We start from the raw sequence: 19473 nt of genomic DNA on the forward strand, positions 1-19473 counted from the left end.
ACCTGACCTGTTGAAATGACTAAGCTATAGTTTGTTAATATGTACAGTTTGTTAATATGGTAGATTTTCCAGTTTTCTAGCCTCAAAAATCAAACTCCAGCCACCAGAGAATAAGCCAGTAAAAGAGGCAGGACTGTGCATTTGTCTCATGAGAGGTATTACGTAAGTTGCAGGGGATTCCTTAGTTTTTTCTTGTTCTTTACGCTCCTAAAAGTCTACCTCCCATGGGTATTTGTGGGGCCAGCTTTCTCGGTCTCACACCCCACACACCCTTTCAGTACACTGCTGCACTCTTCCTTCTGGACACAGCGGCATAGAATGACTCTCCTGAGTTAGATGCTCCTTCAGGCAGGTTTGACAGACAACAACCCTGCCCCTCTCAGGTTTCTCTTGCTGTTCTTACTCCTAGCCTGCCTGGTCCATTTCATTTAAGGACATTCAAAGAGCTGCCGCTTTCCTCTCTCCCCAAACTTATCTTTTAGGAGAGGTTCCTCCCCAACTCCCTTGAACCTTTAGCTGAGCCTTGAAAATTGCTTCTCAGTCTGCCATCTTGGGTGATATTTCCAATGAATACCTACTCTGACATCATGATCTGAAGCTGAAGAGGCAAAAGATTTTGCTTCTAAGGAGCCCCGCCACCTGGCGTAAGAGTTCCTCCCCTAGGAGATTATGTATGTAATTTTATTTTCAACAAGTCTATCTAACCTAGTGTCCTAAGACTACCAGAATCACTAAGGTTGCTTTTTCTGATGCAGATTCCTAGACCCCACCTAGACTCATTAAATTAGACTTCATAATGGACAGACCCTAAGAGTCTCCATTTTTACCTTGATTCTTTACACCTCTATTGCAACAAAGGGCTTAGACTGAAAGCCTAGACCAGTTTCACCAAAGGATGGGTTAAGTAGGGTGGAAAAAGGGGGTTTTGGAGTCTCCTGATGTCGGAACTCTGTACTTATAAAGTTGTTGGCTGGCTCAGGCAAAAGAAATCGGGCAGCCACCTTCACACGAATCCTGATGTGGCACCAAGTGCAGCCTCAGAGGTCCAGCCACACAGCTCCCTCTCGGCCATCCCAGCTCCTGATAAATAGGTTCCTGGGCCAGAAGTGTGTCTACTAGCTTTCCTGGCCTCAGCCCCTACACAAGTTGCAAAGGGCAGTTTCCATTGTAGCACAGGCTCCTGGGATCCTATCGACTCTGTCTCTAAATTGAGGGCTAGAGGGAAGAAATGAGTAAGGAGCTCATCCATTCAACCACACTCTTTTTTTTTTTTTTTTTCCCCATAAAAGAGGTGGTGGAAAGGAGGAAGGGGTATATGGGAACTCTGTACTTTCTACTCAACTTTGCTGTGAACCCTTTGAAGCTGCTCTAAAAATAAAGTCTTTCTACACACACACACATACACACACACACACACACACACACACACACACACAAAGGGGATGCTGGTTTCCGGAGCAAAGAAAGTGAGGGTATGATAGGAAACCATTTGGACGCAGTACAGAACGTGTAGAATGATGGCTTGGTAAGCCTAGAAATCCTATAGGACCTTTAGTATAGAATAGAATAGAATAGAATAACACTTATTATAGAATAACACTTAGTATAGAATAACACTTCCTATGCTCTGGCCATTTCCTTCGACTATTAGCATTTTAGCCTCAACACAGTCATGGCATCATCATCTCTGGTTTCAGAGCCCTGAGGTTCAGACTCGGTGATTTGCCCAGGGTCACCTAGCTAATGAGTGAGTAGCCCTGCCCGAAGTCACACACACATACTCTGACCTCATGCCCCTGGCTCCCCTCCACCACTGCTGCCTCTCGCTTTACTGGTACTTTATCTCAGAGGCAAGGGAGCTCTCAGAGGGCCACGTGCTGGCCCAACCTAAAAATAGCTCCCATTTATCAAGCACTTCGCTCTACTCTGCTAAGCACTTTGCACGGATTACCTCTTCTAATCCTCACAACCACCCTATGGGCATTACCGTCTCCATTTTACAGATGAGGAAACAGACCTGAGAGAGACTGTGATGTGTGGCAAGTCGCACAAGCTAGTTGGTGATGGAGCCAAAAGTGAGTCCAGGTAGTCCAGCTCCAGAGGGCAGACTCTACCTTCCCCACCACTAGGGGGGTGGCGGAGGGGATGGGGACAGACCCTGAAAAGGGCGAGTTGACAAGACTTTACAGCTCCCTGAACACGGCACAGAGAGAGGGGCCGTTAAAGGTGAAAGGTGTGCGTGTGAACCGCTGAGCCTGCTAAGCCAGGAGCCCCATTGTATGATCTGTGTGCAGGGCCAGGGGAGCTGTTTGAAGCTCAAAGCCTACCACACCCACCCCCACCCCACCCCCGGGCTGTGTGAGCCGGGCCACCTCAGTCCTCTTGCGGCTATTCTGGGCTGCTGTCTGATCTCCCTCTCTTCCCCAGCCCCTACTTCAGCCCTTCTGCTGGGAGTAGCCGGGTGGGGAAAGGCCAGGCCAGTTACATAAGCCCATGGCTGGGACCCCGGAGGCCAGGCTGGAGAGCAGGTGCTTAGCCCCTCCCTCACCACCAACAGTGAAAATCTCCCTCTGGAGCCCAGCCTCCGGGCAGCCCAGCATGGAGGCAGCCACAGCTCCCGAGGTGGCCTCCTCAGGATCCACACTGAAGGTGAAAGAAACGAGCCCAGCGGATGCAGAAGGACCCCCAGCTTCACCTCGACAGGAGGCCGGCAGCCCCATTCCCCAGCTCCTGTCCCCTATAGAAGGTGACCCGTGGGGTTGGGAAGGGTGGGGCGGCTGGGTGGTAGGAGTCGGGGAGGATATCCCTCACCCCCTGACTGTACCTCCTCAGGTTTGTGCAGAGGGAAGCTTCATGGGATTGGTGCCTGGGGTGGGGGAGCATTCATTGGAGCCCCCACCCCTTTGCTTGGTGGATTCTTACTTGCTGCTCATGTGTCTTTGCTAGGTTTGTGCTTTTTAGCTGAGAAGCCAGGGGATGGTGTATGTGACGCTTTCCAGTGACTAAAACTGATCTGTTTATATTTTTACCTTTAATAACATGTCTGTCCCAGGGACTGAGGACCTGATATATACTAACGCCAGCCAGGAAGGGATTGAGGGGTGAGATGGTGGCCATCTGGCTTAGAAGAGGGCAGTGAAAAGCTTACAGCAACTGAGAAGCTGGTGGTGAACGGTCCATGACACTCTGCCTCTCCCTTGGCAGTGCCACAGGTCCAGAACCTACCCCAACACCCCAGCTGGCTCCCATGGAAAATCCCAGCCTCTCAGGTCTGAGCTCCATGGAAGCAGAGCCCATCCAGGAGAAGCATTTGGCCTCCCTTCCACAGTGGTCTCTCTGAGCCTCTAAGCGAAGAGGCGCTTTTGAGCCAGGAGGTGGTGGGCGCCCCTTCCAGTCCCAGGTTCCCTGCCAGCAGCCCAGCCACCCACTCCCCAGCTGCCCCTGGCTGAGGCCTCTGTCATGTTCACCTGGGGTGTCGCCCACGGTGCCTGGCTTGGCCTACCAGAGGTGGAAGGCAGGAGCCAGGCGTTTCCCGTCTCATGTGCAGTAACCGGCAGAAGGAACCACGGGGGCTGCCTCAAACATTTAAGACAGTTACCTGCACAAAGTCTCTACTTTTGGCCCCTCGACATCTTAAGTGCAGGGGATGCAGAGACCACAAACAAGAAACACATGAAACCCGAGGGTAGGGAGCGGTAGGAGAAGACACTGTGACCTAGACTCAATTCCCAGGCTGCCTCCAGCAGCTTTGTGCCCTTGGACAAGCTAACCAACTACTCAGTTTCAATTTCCTCTCCGTAAAATGGTAATTACTAGTGTCTACCTAGTAGGGGGTTAGGAGGACTGTTGAGGTGACCCTAAGTACCTGGGAAGAGGCCAAATGACAATGTGAGTAGATAATAAGATATTTCCAAGTTAGGGGTGAAGACAGAGTTCTACCTGCAAACAGGGTTGAGTAGGGAAAGCTGGCTGCCACTCGTCATCCTCACGGGAGGCGCTGGGTTTCCAGGAGCTGTTTCAATGTCACAGGGAGAGAGCCAGCTGAGTTCCTTCCATTGAAAAAGAAGAGGTAGGGGAGCAGAGTTATTGTGAGCACACTAGGCTGGGATGGTCTTGAGACAGAAAACCATTTCTTCCGTAAGGATCCAGAGAATAAGCGACACAGGCAGAGAGAGAGTGAGAGCCGGGACTGCTGACTCCCAACTCGGCTGGTCTCCCTCCATAAGACCCTGGGGGAGGTCATCATCGGTTTCGCCATGCTCCTCCCTCTGGCTGTGAGTGGGCACTCTGGGCCGTTGCTCCTGACAGCCCCCGGCCAGCCCCAAGTGCAGCCTCACCACCCCCCGCCAGCAGCTCCACTCATTAGCATCCCAGAGGTCAGTCAAGGTAAGCAGTGCTTGTGATAGTTTGCAAAATATGTTTGCATCTGTTATCTGCTTAGAGAGGACAGGGTCCTAGCTCTGTCCTGTGACCCTAGGAAAGTCATTGCACCTCTCTGGGCTCCCATTTTTTCATCTGTAAATTGAAGGATGACCTTTTGATGGCTGTGGACCCCTAGGAAAATCTGATGAAATCTGTAGAATCTTATCCCAGGAAAAATGCTTAGAAAATGTTCAGGGGGCCCACAGAACCCCTGAAGCCCATTCAAAGGTCTTTCAGGGTGCCATGGACCCACCCTAGATGGTCCCTATGTTCCCGTGAGCTCTAAGGTCTTTTTTTCCTCTTAACCCCTCCTGTACCTCACGGGGAGCACTGCCGGACCCGGAGGAGCACTGCAGCGAGCGTGCGTGTGCACAGGAAACGGAGCAGGCACCAGGGGCAGACATGCATTTGCAACGTCAAAATAAATTGTAACTGGCCAACATGAGCTTTTAGTCAGGAAAGCCTGCTATGTGGCTACAAGATGAGCAGATGTAGGCGGCCGGCACTGGGAAGCAAGTTTCCGTCTCCCCTCAGCACTGTACGGAGGCACTGGGTCCTGCAGGCAGCGCTGGGTGGGAGGCTGGGGGGCAGACTGTACCCCTGCCATGGAGAAGAGGAGACCCTGAGACCCAGAGGAAGGGCCCAGCTGCTGCTTTCAGAATAACTGCATCTCTTTTCAATCCAAACTCTTCTGTGTCTTCCAGCCTTGGGAAGCTGGAGCCCATGCGTGGGAGCAACCTTCCTTTCCTTCTTCCTTCTTCCTGCTTTCCTCCATCCTTCCTATCTTCTTTCTTCCTCCTACAAATATTTCTTTTATGCCTATCATGTGCCACACACTGCTAAAGAAATAAAAATAGGCAAAAATAACTCCCCTTGTGGAGATTACATTCTAGTGTAAGGAGATAGATAATAAATAAATAAAATATGTAAGATGTCAGATGTGATAAACGCTGTGCCGAAAAATGAAGCAGAGAGGGAGGGCACAAAGTGCTGGGGGTGGGAAACATGTCGGCAGTTTTAAACAGGATATTCAGTGAAGGTCCCATTAATTAGGTGCTATTTGAGCAGCAACTGAAAGGAGATGAGAGAACAATGTATGCAGATACTTGGAGGGAATGTCTTCCATGCAGAGAGAACAGTCTGTGCAAAGGCTCTGAGGCAGGAGTGTGTGCCTTATGGGTTGGGGCCACTGGGCCTGTGGCAGCGTGAGGAAGAGAATGGTAGATTTGCCGGCAGAGAGGTAGCAGGACGCTTGTGAAGACTGGTTCAACTCTGAGACTGGTGGGCAGCCTGGGCAGGGTTTTAAGTGAGAAACTGACATGGTCAGCTATAGGCTTTAAGGATTCTTCTAGCTGCTGAGCTAAGAATAGGCTGTAGGCAGGCCTGAGACACTAGCAAGATCATCAACTAAGGATGAGGACGAGGGAGAAGGTATGGAGGTTTTAGAAGAGGGAGGTACCCAATAGTCACCTGGGAGAATAGGAGGCAGAGTGGACTAGAACTGCCAGGGGCCATTTGGAGTTAGTAGTCACTGCTCATGGCCATCAGCTTACCGTCAGCCTCGCTTGTGTTTTTCCCCAGCGTGCGGATGTGGGCACTGAGTGGGTGGAAAGCATGTCACTGGGGTTGGCCATTGCTAGGAGAGTGCAGTGGAGAAAAAGAGGAGTAAGGAATTTGAGTGGGGACACAAGGGAGGGAGTGTAATGACTGGAATCTAAGGTGGGTGGGAGAGAGAGTGGTAACAGAGAGGGTGACAGGGAGTGAAGGGGTAGGAAGACAGGGGATCAGAGGTCTCAGTGGTGCTGACGGATGGCTGGTAGCTGGAGCAGCAGAAGGGGAGCACTCTAGGGGCAGAGGCTGTGCTCGTCGGGGTTTGCCGGTTGATGTAACAAAGAGGCCTCAGAACTGAAGACTCAAAAACAATAGATGTTTATTTCTATGAAAAAGCTTCTGTTTCTATTTATTTCTATTAAAAACCGTTCTCCATGCAATGATTCCAGGACCCAGGCCTCTTCCCTCTTGTGGCTCTGCTGTGCCTCAGGGCCCTGTACTCAGCCACGCGGCTGCAGCTAACAGAAGAGGATGTAGAGAACGCATTTCTTGAAGGCCTTGGCTCAGAAGTGATTCTCATCATTTCCACTTGCACTTCATTGGCAAGAGCTAGTCTGATGGTCCTATAGCGAGGGGGCCAGGGCAACCCCTTCCCAGAAGGTGCTACACTGTGGAAGAGACAGTATGCATTTGGGCAGGCAGTTAGCCACCCTCTGTCGTAGAGGTGAGGAGAGAGTGAGGCACCTGAAATTCAGATTACAGGGGCTGCAGTTACTCAGCTAGAGAATGGCGAAAGGAACCAGGGGCTAGAGCCAGAGAGGACGACAGTGCTGGAAGAGGGGTGGGCATAGACGTGAGGGGCCCTGCAGGGACTGGAAGCGGGGGCCGGGGGGGGGGGGGGTTGAGATCACGAAGATCTGGAACTGCACTGGAGAGAGTGGCCATCACACAGCAAGCGTGATGGGGAGGACCACCCCAAAGGAAGGGTGGCAGATCTTCTCAGACAGCAGTTGCCTGTTTCTATGTGCTTCTGTTTTTTCCTGACCTTAGTTTCACCGTCTTCAAGAAGGTGACACTCCTGTCCCACAAGGTACTTCGGAGGTCACCCTTCCTGTGACTTCCTCCAGGCAAGTTTCTAATAAGGCCAAGTCCACAGCCTGTTTCAAAGCCATCGCTCACCTTGTGCATTTGCCCTGTATGGGTAGCCATTCACTCACACAGGCCCGAGCACACACTCACACATGCGCATACTCTCACCCCCTTACACACATTCATGCACACACACACTCTATCTCTCACACTTGCACACACACACACACACACACAGCTCCCTCCCTTCTTTCGATGTGTCTGTCTTGTTCCTTCACTCTCCAGGCCATAAGTAATAACATCAGTGTGAACTACATGACACTTCAGGAACTGCTGGAGGACAGGCTTTAACTGTGTCAAGGGAAATTTTGAGAGAATATGAACATCTGTTTCCCCATGAGCACAGAGTAAGGAAATGGGCATAAACTTCAGCAGAATGAAATTAGGGTAGAATTAAGAGGAAATTTCTAATCAAGAGGAGTCAAGATCTTTGGACTTTAAGTAGTCTCCTTCTCTGTTCATTTTATTTTATTTTATTTTTTAATTAAATTTTTTTTTAACGTTTATTTATTTTTGAGACAGAGAGAGACAGAGCATGAATGGGGGAGGGTCAGAGAGAGGGAGACACAGAATCTGAAACAGGCTCCAGGCTCTGAGCTGTCAGCACAGAGCCTGATGCGGGGCTTGAACTCACGGACCGCAAGATCATGACCTGAGCCAAAGTCGGCAGCTTAACTGACTGAGCCACCCAGGCGCCCCTCTCTGTTCATTTTAAAGAAAGAATTAGACCACATTCTGTCTGAGGGAAAGATGACCCCACAGGTCAGAAGCCAATGTCTCTCAAAGGACTTTTTGTTTTCAAAATGCCTTTTCCCCTACACTCCATGAAGGGAGAAAACCAAATTGTGGCTGTCTCAAACTTGGTCTTAGAAAACCTAGGTTGTGGGGCATCTGGGTGACTCAGTAGGCTGAGTGTCCAACTTCGGCTCATGTCATGATCTCACTGCTTGTGAGTTCGAGCCCCATATCGGGCTCTGTGCTGACTGCTCAGAGCCTGGAGCCTGCTTCAGATTCTGTGTGTCCCTCTCTCTCTCTCTGCCCCTCCCCTGCTTGCTCGCTGTCTCTCAAAAATAAACATTTAAAAAATTTAAAAAGAAAGAAAGAAAACCTAGGTTGTGCTTTAGGGCTCCAGTCTTTGGCTCACATCTCTCCTGGCATCTGAGGAGGAGAAAGACCTTGGGCTTCAGGGAAAAGCCATGTTTCCCCAAGGTCGGTACAATTAACACCTCTCCTGACTGCAGATGTGTGAAAAGAGATGCCCCAAATGAGCCCTCCAATTAACATTCTTAGCAAAGGGCGAGGGCCCAGGTTGAGCTGGGAGGGAGTGTGCCGCTGCCTGGGCACCTGCAGCTGCCACACTGTCTCCTGCCACCTCCTGCACTGTCAGCTGCTTTTGCCCAAGCCTGTCCTCCTTCCTCCCCACCCCCCCGCCCCACTGTGGTCTGGGAGCCTGCTGAGAGCAGAATCCTCACCTACTAAGCCTCAGATTCAGAGCATTCTACTAACTTAATTTTGTCCCCTATCAATTCACGTCTTGTCAGGGAATCCCAGTTACAAACAAAGAACTAGCACAGGCGCCCCCCAGGGAGGAAGAGACTGCCATGCTAGCTGTGGGCCCTTCTCCTCTGTCTCTGCCTCCGCTGGGATCCCTTCTGGACCCTGGGCCATTCTGCTCATCTTCCTCCAAATACCACCATCTTTAAAAAAAGATTTTTTTTAATGTGTATTTATTTTTGAGAGAGAGAAAGGCAGACTGCAAGCAGGGGAGGGGCAGAGTAAGAGGGAGACACAGAATCTGAAGCAGGCTCCAGGCTCCGAGCTGTCAGCACAGAGCCCGATGCGAGGCTCGGACCCACAAGCCGTGAGATCATGACCTGAGCCGAAGTCAGACACTTAACCGACTGAGCCACCCAGGAGCCCCATGAATACCACCATCTTAATTTATGTTCCACATAAAATTATTTCTGTAATTGTTCTCCTTAGTTCAGGTGAACCAATGCTAACATCTTCCAAAGTATCTCTCTAAGAAACAAGAGAAACACTAAGTGGGCACAAATAGATCAGTGGGCATGCACCCCTCTATAGAAGCCCATTCCCCACCTGAGCTCTAAGCAGAGCAGAACTCAGACAACATATCTTCCAGTTGTGAGGCTGGTCTCCTCGCCTCAACCTTTTCAATTCTTGAGGGTATCCCTCTGCCTTCCCCTCTTTGCTGCCTCCTCCTAAGAGCAAGATCACTGTCAGAGCCCTGACAAGGTGCGCAGGCCCAGGTGGACAGTGGAGGGCAGGTAAGGGGGCAGGTATGCTGTGCTCAGAGAACAGGCCCTTTGGACATACATTTCTAGACGGAGAGGCAGCACAACTTCACAAGTGTGTTTCTCTCTCCGAGCCCTTTCCTCCCTGTCTTCTTGATCCTGGCGCTCATCAAGCTCCCTCTGCATATGCAGGGGACAGCAGAGCCGGCTTCTCTCCAGCCCTCTCTCCAGCAAGTGTGAAGGGCTATTTCCTCATCCAACAGTGGGGAACCAAGCCCAACAAGATGAGGTTTTGACCCTCCTTTTCAACTGCCACCCTCTTTTTTTCACAAAACCCTTAAGTCATATCCGCTCGTTCTCAACTCCTTGGTCGCTTGCCGAGAGGGCCACAGGAGAGGAACACATCACACAAATGCTTCTTCTGTGTTTCGTGCCCCGCCCCCTTCCAAACCTCCAAAGTCGAACAGAGGGCAACCAGAGAAGTGTCGCCCAGCCGCCTGGGGCTCCATCGCTGTCGCCGCATTCTTACTGGGGCGCCAGGCCCTGAGCAACACAGGCAGGCCAGCCGCTCAGAGCACCTGAGGAGGCCCCGTGTCACTTCGTTCCTGCTTTTGCCAGGGGCAGGGGTGGGTGAGGTGCAGTCTAAGAAGCACAGCCCAGGAGGAAACATAAGCCACACAGTGAAAAAGGAAACTAGATAAATAAAAATGGACAGTGTGCGCTATCTGTGTTTATATTTATTTCCAAAGGCAAAAAGTGATCTCGGGGTGGTGACAGGGCAGACCATGGGAAGGAGGTTCCTGCTCTCTAAACAGTGGGCGACAAATTGACGTGTAGGAAGAACACAGTAGAACCCCTACGTACTGTATTTTAAATTTCACCATTCAAAAGTTTGCATTGCATAATGTACATATTTAAACAGTTCAATTTGTAAGTGAACACACAGACCGTGGAGTGGAGTGCTCAGGAATGTATCGTGGGGAAATGTTACGTTATCAGAAAGTTTACAGCCCACTATCACGCAGTGGTGCTGTTTGCCTCGGTAGTGACCTGGATGAGGCTTTTTACGACTCCACAAAAGAATTGTGCAGAGAGGCCGGGGAGGTAGTGAGGAATGAGGCGCTGTCACATTCCACTTTTGACAACAGCAACAGGCGACTGTCTGCCTGAGGAAGAAGGAGACAGGAGCCCCGAGAAAGCTAGAAAATGGTGCAGTCTCAGCCAGGCCCCCAAGGGAACCAGGTGGGATGTTTGCACTTTCTCAGCCGAGGCAGCCCAAGACATCCGGAGAGGAAAGCGGTCACACCTGGTCGTCTTCCAAACCTCACACTCAGCACTTTTCCTGAGCGTCTCCTGCCTCCATCCTGGAAGCCAAGGGACATAAACTAATCCCTCGACTCACTGGAACAGGCCTGGAACATCAAAGAGCAGGGAGGGGTGGCCTAGTTTTCCCAGATTCCCAGAGTCTGTTGGTACAAAGCGATCCTCCACCAACTGGAAGAGCACCCCCAGGCGTCCACGCAGCATAGCCACACAGAGGAAGGGACCCAGACACCAGCTCCCTCTTCAGTGACGTCATTGCTGTCCCGGTGGGTCCAGGGTGTTGACTCTGCCTGCAGAGTGGAAAACTTTCTCCTCCAGTGTGGCCTCAAACTGGGAAGCAGGGCTGATGCTTGGAGGTCCAGACTAACATTGAAAGTGGCTTTGATAAATGGAGTGCTGTTGAGGACAAATGCAGAAATGGGGTAGAAAGGCAAACCCCACAGGCTGGACCAGTCTGTGCACAAACAGAAAAAGGAAATCTCGGTTAATGAAGAGTCAGTAGCTTAGCATTACAAATTAAAAGAAGTAAGCGTCAGGCTCACATTCCAGTGCTTTCTGCCAAGACCTGAATGCTCTCCAGAGGATATTTCAGCCAATCACTCATCCCAAAATTCCAGCGAGACGAAGGGAGCAATTTTCCCATCCCCTAGGAGAGGACTGATTTGCCGAGCACCTGGGGCGTCTGCCCATGGAGCACAGCCGGGTGCAGTGTCCACCTCCTCTGAGCTCTGTGCCTACACTACAGGAGGCTCACCACCCACTGTTCTCTCTCCTTCTATCATTCAGAGCACCCCAAGATCTGGCTACCTCGAGCCCTGAGGCAGACCTATATCCGGAAGGTCGGAGACACCGTGAACCTACTAATCCCATTCCAGGTAAGCATGCTGGCCCCGAGCTGACTCCGTGTTGGGTCCGGGCCGGGACCAGGCCAGGGTGTTGATCTGGAAACAGATACTGAGAGTCCTGCTAGCAGTAGGGAAGTTGTCCTGGCCTGGAGTGGACGGGGCCAAGTCACCAGAAGTCTGGGGCAGAACGACTCTTCCCTCTGCACTCCTGAGGGGGGGATGGGGTGGGGCGTGGCCCCACGTGACCCGCTGAGGCTAACCTCTGCCCCTTGGTCAGCAGAGGTCTGGGAGCTCTCAGTTTGGAGGGTTCTCGGGAGTTTAGACAGCTATTGTTAGCCCCAGCTGCCTCGGGTGATCTAAACTCTCAGAGGGCAGGAGACTCAAAGCCAAACCCCTTCCTTCCTCCACATCCTTTCAGCTGTTGCTGAAAGATGCAGGTCCCCTGGGACAGTGTGCGAACTTCTAACTCAAGGCATTCACAGTTGCAAGTCCAGTCACCATGTGGACGTGGGGTGGATCTGGTCCCCACTGCAGCAGGGAGGGTCACGAGGTCTCTTGGGGCTGCTCAGCGCCTTACTCCCATTTCTCAGGGCAAACCCAAACCTCAAGCCACCTGGACACATGATGGCTGTGCCTTGGATGCCAGCCGTGTGAGTGTGCGCAATGGGGAGCGGGACTCCATCCTCTTCATCCGAGAAGCCCAACGTGCTGACTCAGGTCGCTACCAGCTCAGCGTGCGGCTGGGCGAGCTGGAGGCCACTGCCACCATTGACATCCTGGTGATCGGTACAGTAGGGGGAGTGGGAGCGAGTTGGTCCTCAGGCTAGAGGAGCCATCACAGACAGCTGGGGAGGCCAGGGTGACTCCCCACACCGAGTGTGGGGCACAGTGGTGGGTGAGGGGGGGCATAGCTGAGCAGAGAAGGGGAAGGGCACCCCTGAAGTGATTCCCATGCATATGTGAGCCGTACCCTGCCCACTGCCATGCTTGGCCCTTTCAGAGAGGCCAGGCCCTCCTCAGAGTATCAAGTTGGTGGATGTTTGGGGCTCCAATGCTACTCTGGAGTGGACACCTCCCCAAGACACAGGCAACACGGCACTCCTCGGATACACCGTGCAGAAGGCTGACACAAAATCTGGGGTGAGGCGCAGCTAGGGAGGGAGTGGGGAGGGAGCAATCACACGTTCTGGAATGGGGCTCTGCTACCTCCACGCGGTGAGCCGAGGTGGAGTGAGTTCACAAAACAGGCATCTCATTCACGGCATCTTCTTGGGCCCCCAAAGCTGTGGTTCACGGTGCTGGAACGTTATCACCGCACCAGCTTCACAGTCTCCAACCTCATCGTGGGCAACTCCTATGCATTTCGAGTCTTTGCTGAGAACCAGTGTGGGCTCAGTGAGACAGCCCCCATCACTGCTGACCTTGCCCACATCCAGAAAGCAGGTGGGGCGCAGAGACTCGGAGCTGGGAAGGGTGGAGGGTGGAGAGTTGAAGAAGGGTGGGGGATCTCAGGCACTACAGCAGGGCCCTTCTCGGTCTCCTCAGCTACGCTTCGCAAGACTGGGGGGTTTGCACAGCGAGATTTCTCTGAAGCCCCAAAGTTCACCCAGCCTCTGGCAGACTGCACCACGGTCATGGGCTATGACACCCAGCTCTTCTGCTGCGTCCGCGCCTCCCCCAAGGTAAGCAGGAGTTCTGCATGGTGGCCGTGCTGTGCTGCTCCCTGCTCCTGCCCTCACCTCCGCTACGTGGGAGAGCATTCTAAAACATGTGTTCCCATCACCATCGCCCGCCTCTTCCACCGCAGGTTACGTAGGTTAGGAACAGCTAGGGCACTTAGAGTCCAAGACAGGCTGACGTGGATGATGTTTCCAGTTTTCCTTTTAGTGTCTGCTCCTCTTCTGCGAAGATCACTTGCCGATCTGCTGGCAGTTGGGCATGAGCTTCAAGTTGTCTCTCTGGCAGAGGTGATGGAGTCCCACTGGTTTCTCCTTAGTCACCCACCACGCCTCACCTGCTCAGGGCCATATGCCTACCAGCTGTCTAGAGTTGAGGCCATAACCCTGAGCAAGTCTACTTCCGATCTAGTCACTACTTCTGTACACTACACCGCATAAAACATCACTAACAACCTTACCAAGGGGGCGCCTGGGTGGCTTAGTCAGTAAACATCTGACTTCAGCTCAGGTCATGATCTCGCAGTTCGTGAATTCGAGCCCCACATCAGGCTCTGTGCTGACAGCTCGGAGCCTGGAGCCTGCTTCGGATTCTGTGTCTCCCTCTCTCTCTGTCCATCCCCTGAGCAGAGACACTCTGTCTCTCTCTCTCTCTCTCTCTCTCTCTCTCTCTCTCAAGAATAAATAAACATTAAAATAAAATTTTAAAAAACCTAACAACCTTACCAAGTACCTTTTGCATAGGAGTCCTGGGCCAGAGTACTACATCTCAGAAAGAGGGTATCAATAAGCCCACTCTAGAAACTACTTTGTAACCAGAAGGGACAACACTGACTCCCTAGCCAACAGTGGGAACAGAATATGAATGATTCAACAACGAACATACAAAAAGAGGGGATTCTGAGGCCCGGTGCTTAGGAAGGGGAAAGAACAGAAGGTCCTACCTTTTTTCTACTCAGGAATACTTGATGAACAAGGCAAGGTTTCAGGTGCTCATTTCAACCAACAGAAGGAGCCTGGGAGGATTTTGAGGATACCAGTAAGGGAACCCCTCCCCCAATGTAAGGAATAGGGAACTTTCTCACCACTCCCATGCTGGCCCCCTCACCTTTATCTTGCAGCCAAAGATCATCTGGCTGAAGAACAAGATGGATATCCAAGGCAACCCCAAGTACCGAGCCCTCACTCACCTGGGAATCTGCTCTCTCGAAATCCGCAAGCCCGGTCCCTTTGATGGGGGCATCTACACCTGCAAGGCAGTTAACCCCCTGGGGGAGGCATCTGTGGACTGTCGGGTGGATGTGAGAGGTAAGGGCAGAACTCATACCCTCTCTCCACAGCTGGAAAATTCAGGGGCAGAGCCACAAGCCTGCATGGAGAAGGGTTTGGTTGGCTTCCCCTTCACGTGCTCTCGGCACTGGGCACCGTCATCATCAGGATGTATTTGAAGGGCCATTTTTATTATCCAATATCTTATTTCTCTCCAGCATAATTCTGTAATATAGAAAGAATGGCTATTTCCATTCTGCAAAGGAGAAACCTGAAGCACAAGGTGGTGATCAGCTCCCCCCAAGATTCCCAGTATTGGTTAAGTGAGGAGTCGGCACTGTGGTGGGAAGAGCCCAAGCCTTCCCTTACTCAGACCGTTTTTCTTTTATACAGTCTTCGGCCCAGTCCAGGAAGCAGAGAGAGAGAGAATCCCAAGCAGGCTCCAGGCTCAGCGCAAAGCCCCTTGTGGGACTTGATCTCAGGATCATGAGATCATGACCTGAACCCAAATCAAGAATCAGACACTTAACCAGCTGAGCTGCCCAGGCACCGCCCCCCCCCCCATACCTCTTTTAAAGTATTCATTCATTTATCTCTGCCTGTCACCTTGTTCAGATCTCCATCACTGCATTTAACATATTGTTACATAAGTGCCCATTTACTGATTTGTTTCTCATTTAACCCATGAGCACTGTGAGGGCAGGTACAGCCTGATTCACACTTGTCCCCCGGTGATGAGCCCAGTTTCTGACACAGTGGGCACTCTCTAAGTGTGCACAGCATGAATCAGGAATGAATGGGCCATTACATGCCCTATTCTTCCCCATGTGTGGACTCCTAATTACATAATGGACTCTCAAAAAACATGAGAAGTATATCCCTTCCCAATGCTCCACAAGAAGGTTTCCCAGAAATTTAGGGGCACCTGGGTTGCTCAGTCGGCTAAGCGTCCGACTTCAGCTCAGGTCACGATCTCACAATTCGTGGGTTCGAGCCCCGTGTCGGGCTCTGTGCTGACAGCTCAGAGCCTGGAGCCTGTTTCAGATTCTGTGTCTCCCTCTCTCTGACCCACCCCGTTCATGCTCTATCTCTCTCTGTCTCAAAAATAAACGTTAAAAAAAATTTTTTTAAAAAAAAGGTTTCCCAGAAATTTCTGAGATGCTAACTCTGAGAAATGTCTGAATTCTTGCAGCTCCTCACTGAGGCTTCCAAAGAAGATTAGGGCAACTCTGACAAAGGTAAGGAGAGGGACTGGGCTTCTGAATAGAGCATTTTGTATTTACAGTTAGTGTTGAATCTGTTAGTGTTAGCTAGGAATACATATCTGTATACAGAATACAGATCTGAATACATATCTGTATTCCTAACTAAGCCTTTCGACCATGCAGTCATTGATAACTACTTTCCTTTTAACCACTTTTTTTTGTAAGCTAATACTATCATCTCCATGGAAGGACTTTACCATAGTTGGTACTACTTTTGTCATGTCCTTTTTCTGTACTCAAAGTGATGATAGGTATTAAATCTAATGGTCCTCTGGAAAGGAGTGATAGCATCTATCCAAGTGTAAGGGGGCTCAGTGAAGGGAGGTGGGCAGATGCTATAAGAAAAGGCATCAAGGGAACAGCCAGTAGAGTAGAGGAGTAGAGGTGGGTCACCACCACCAAGCGGCAGCAGTGTGGAAAAAGAGACAGGAAGCTGCTCCTGCTAACTGTTTCTACCGCCGTGTCATAAGCATGGTAAGAAACAGATTCATTTGCTTGTTTTTTACTTTGAAGTTTGTGGACTCCTTCCCTTCTGAGAGAAGAAAACCACCATTATCATCATAGGTCAGTAATAATTGAACATGCGGGTATGTGGTCCCAAGCAGCACATTACTGGCAAAGGACAACTCAGATCATCGTTTAAAATTTGATAGCTTCTTCAGATTCTAAATCACTCACAGTAGAAATGCTGTGCACGAACTAATGAGTGGGGTGAAAGAGCAGCTCATGGGAGAATTAGGGAGAACCAGTTCCCAATGTCTCCTGGGACTTGCAGTTCCTGGCTGATGAAAACAGAATGAACACCATCCCAGATGCCATTTATTTGAGCCCATCATTGATATAGATCAAATGGAAACCCTCAGGGACGCATTAAAAGTCCACATTTCTCAAGAGAGCTCTCTCTGCCAGTTGGCTTGCAAAGATAGCTCTCTGGCCATGCCTTAGTTCCCTCTCTGTGTTAATGTTATATTGTGTCAGGACTTGCCCTGTTACCTCTCTCTCAGCCAGCACACAGCAACAAAGCAGGGTAAGGAGAGAATTCATAGCATGGGACCCAGGGACCGTGAGGAGAATTGCCTCAGCGTCTTGGGTGTGCACTGGTTGTTTGCTGTTAGAGCCACAACATACCTTCTCTTTTCTGTGCCTCCAGGAAGCCTGACTGTGGGGAGATTGTGTCCTTAAGCAGCTCCAGCACAACATCTGCTTTGGACTAATCTAAATAAACGTGTGGATCCTCAGTGCAGAAGTGTCCATCTGTTTGAGCCTTTCTATATGGGAAAACCATTTAGAAAGTTGGAATCCGTTTTTTAAAATTGTTTGTCTGTTTATTGAGAGAGAGTGTATATGTGCAGATAGGGGAGGGGCAGAGAGAGAGAAAGAGAGAGAATCTCAAGCAGGCTCCGCACTGTCAGCAGAGAACCCGGCATGGGGCTCACTATCACCAATCGTGAGATCGTGACCTGAGCTGAAATCAAGAGTTAGACACTTAACTGACTGAGCCACCCAGGTGCCCCCTCCTCTTTCTTCTTATATCCACATTCTCTTCCACAGAAGTTTCTAACACTGTCCTCTTGTTTAGAGTCTATGACAGAGCTAAGTTCAACTCTATCCTGTGCCTGGTGCTGAAAGAGGTGCTGAACATGACTTGGTCTCTTCCTCTCTGATCTTTCCAGTATAAGTTGGAAAAGAGGATGCACATCCATCACAGAGATGCAGACACCAGAACACACATATACGTACATAGCTAATTAAAGACGAAGCACTAAGACTTGAGGGCTGGGAGACACTGAAGAAATTGGAGCAGAGTCTCACTAAGCCTTGGGGAAAGAATAAAGGTGAGGTGCTCTTGCTTACATGTTTGCTTTCATTCTCATAACAAGTAAGATATTAAAGCCATTCTGTAATGGAATCTGCAAAAGATAGCAACAGTTCCCCCCATCTTGGCTAGCAAGGGCATCGTGCTCTTCCCAAAGAGTTGGGGTCTGTTCCCCTCCCCTCGCATCTGGGATGACCATGTGACCTGCTTTAACCAAAAGAATGTAGTGGAGGTGATGCTGTGCCAGTCTGGGCCTAGACCTTAAGAGGTCTAGTAGTTGAATCTCAGGACAGATTTCCAAATTATGAGAGGCTGCATGCAGGACAACCCAGCATCCCAGCTGACAGCCAGCACCATAGCCCTAGATACGTGTGGCTGCCTGAGACCTTTCAGCGCTAGTCAAGTCCAATCCACTGGGACTGGAGTAGAGAGGTCATGGAGTAGAGACAGGTCCTCCTGGCACGACTGTCTGTAAAATCAAACTGTAAAATCATGAGATCTGGTGTTTTGAGCCCTAAATACTAGGGTGGTTTGTTACACAGTAGCACGTAACTGAAATAGTCTTCTCGACATCAGACACTGAACGTCAGGCTTTATCACTTTTAATCTCTATTTTCCAAATGGGGAAGTTGAAGTTCATAAGCTGCTCCAAGTCACGAAGCTGGTAAGTTAGCAGAGCTAGGATTGGAACCAGGTCTGCCTGACTTCAAGCTTTCTCTCTTTCCTCTCATCTCTTTCACCCAAGCGACGCTCAACTGTAGCAGGTCTGGGGGGTGGGATCATGGATCATGGGTTGTAAGGAAGAAAAGACCGCTAGGAGGCAGTAAATCTTAGGCAAGGCTTTGAAGAGGAGGAGGGTGTGTTTCGGCTGAGAAAACTGAGACAGGCTTTTCTGTTCACACCAAAGGTCTATTTTCAGCTGAGGCAAATGTCTATTCCAGCCTTTCTCAACTGGAGCACTATGAGAATGCCCCAATGCCCCCCAAGGCATCCATTATATGTCATGATTAACTTTTTCCACGCATCCAGAATGTCACTAGTTATGTAGCATCTTGGGAAAACTGAGAAACTAGCCACACAAATTATTTGTACAGTCAAATGCCCTTGCAGGACCCCTTGCTGCAACTGCCAGGTTGGGGAGAGAGGGGGACCAGAGTCCAGAGCCAGCTAGTCGGGGACACAATGGCCAGGAGGCCTCCCTTCAGCTGAAGCAGGGCCGGGGTCAGGAAGGAGTGGAATACACCCAGCTACGATGCCCTAAGGATCAGTTAGACCTCTGGCCTCAGCCCACCGCCCCATGCCTCTGCTATCAAAGTACTCAAGGTTCCTATACGCTGAACCTTCACGGTGAAGGAATAAAATCTTCACGCTGAACAAGACTTCCAGTCATAGTTAATCTTCCCACATTCAAGAAGAACTGTACTGGAATCCTTAATTTTGTCATTTATGCCCTCAACACTAGGGAGTTCCTTCTGAAGTAAGGTCTACCACGTGCCAGGGAGGGGGTGTAATCTCTTCATTAATTCTTCTATTCACTATTTATCCAAAATCTTGAACATCTGTTCATAGATGTCATTTTAGGGGTTGGGCTGAGGGGGACAAATAATTCCCAGGTTAGTGGCCTTAGGCTGAGTAAAGAATTCTTGTGCCTGAAATCTATATTTTCTGGTTTTGTTGTTATTCTGATGGAGGAGAAAGTAGTTCAATTGCTTTTTTTCTGGTACTGCAACAGCTTTCAAAATCATAACTGGGTGACAGGAAATTGGAGATGAGTTTCCATAGGAGGAACTAACTTCCAATTTGCTACAACTGCGTCCCCACTCACCTGAGGTTGGGAAGAAGCAAGGGCGGGGTTTCCCCAGTCAGGCTGCTCCTCGGCCCAGCAGGAATGCAGTTAATGAG

The 19473-nt window shown here is 50.5% G+C and overlaps 1 protein-coding gene across 2 annotated transcripts; it reads left to right on the forward strand.

Moving 5' to 3' along the window:
* Positions 1-105: 105 nt before the first annotated feature.
* Positions 106-17581, forward strand: MYBPHL (myosin binding protein H like). 2 transcript variants are annotated; one of them, XM_049616646.1, is made up of 9 exons: positions 106-2746; positions 11487-11575; positions 12136-12331; positions 12546-12685; positions 12829-12988; positions 13091-13227; positions 14343-14529; positions 15683-15728; positions 16906-17581. In XM_049616646.1, exons 1-8 carry the CDS (start codon positions 2494-2496, stop codon positions 15691-15693), a joined length of 1173 nt encoding a protein of 390 aa, XP_049472603.1. In that variant the 5' UTR covers positions 106-2493; the 3' UTR covers positions 15694-15728; positions 16906-17581. The 2 variants fall into 2 exon arrangements, with proteins under 2 accessions (XP_049472603.1, XP_049472602.1); XM_049616645.1 differs by lacking the exons at positions 15683-15728; positions 16906-17581 and having other exon boundaries at positions 14343-15105.
* Positions 17582-19473: the final 1892 nt, after the last annotated feature.

The sequence above is a fragment of the Panthera uncia genome (genome assembly GCF_023721935.1).
Source record: "Panthera uncia isolate 11264 chromosome C1 unlocalized genomic scaffold, Puncia_PCG_1.0 HiC_scaffold_4, whole genome shotgun sequence".
Lineage (NCBI taxonomy): Eukaryota > Metazoa > Chordata > Mammalia > Carnivora > Felidae > Panthera > Panthera uncia.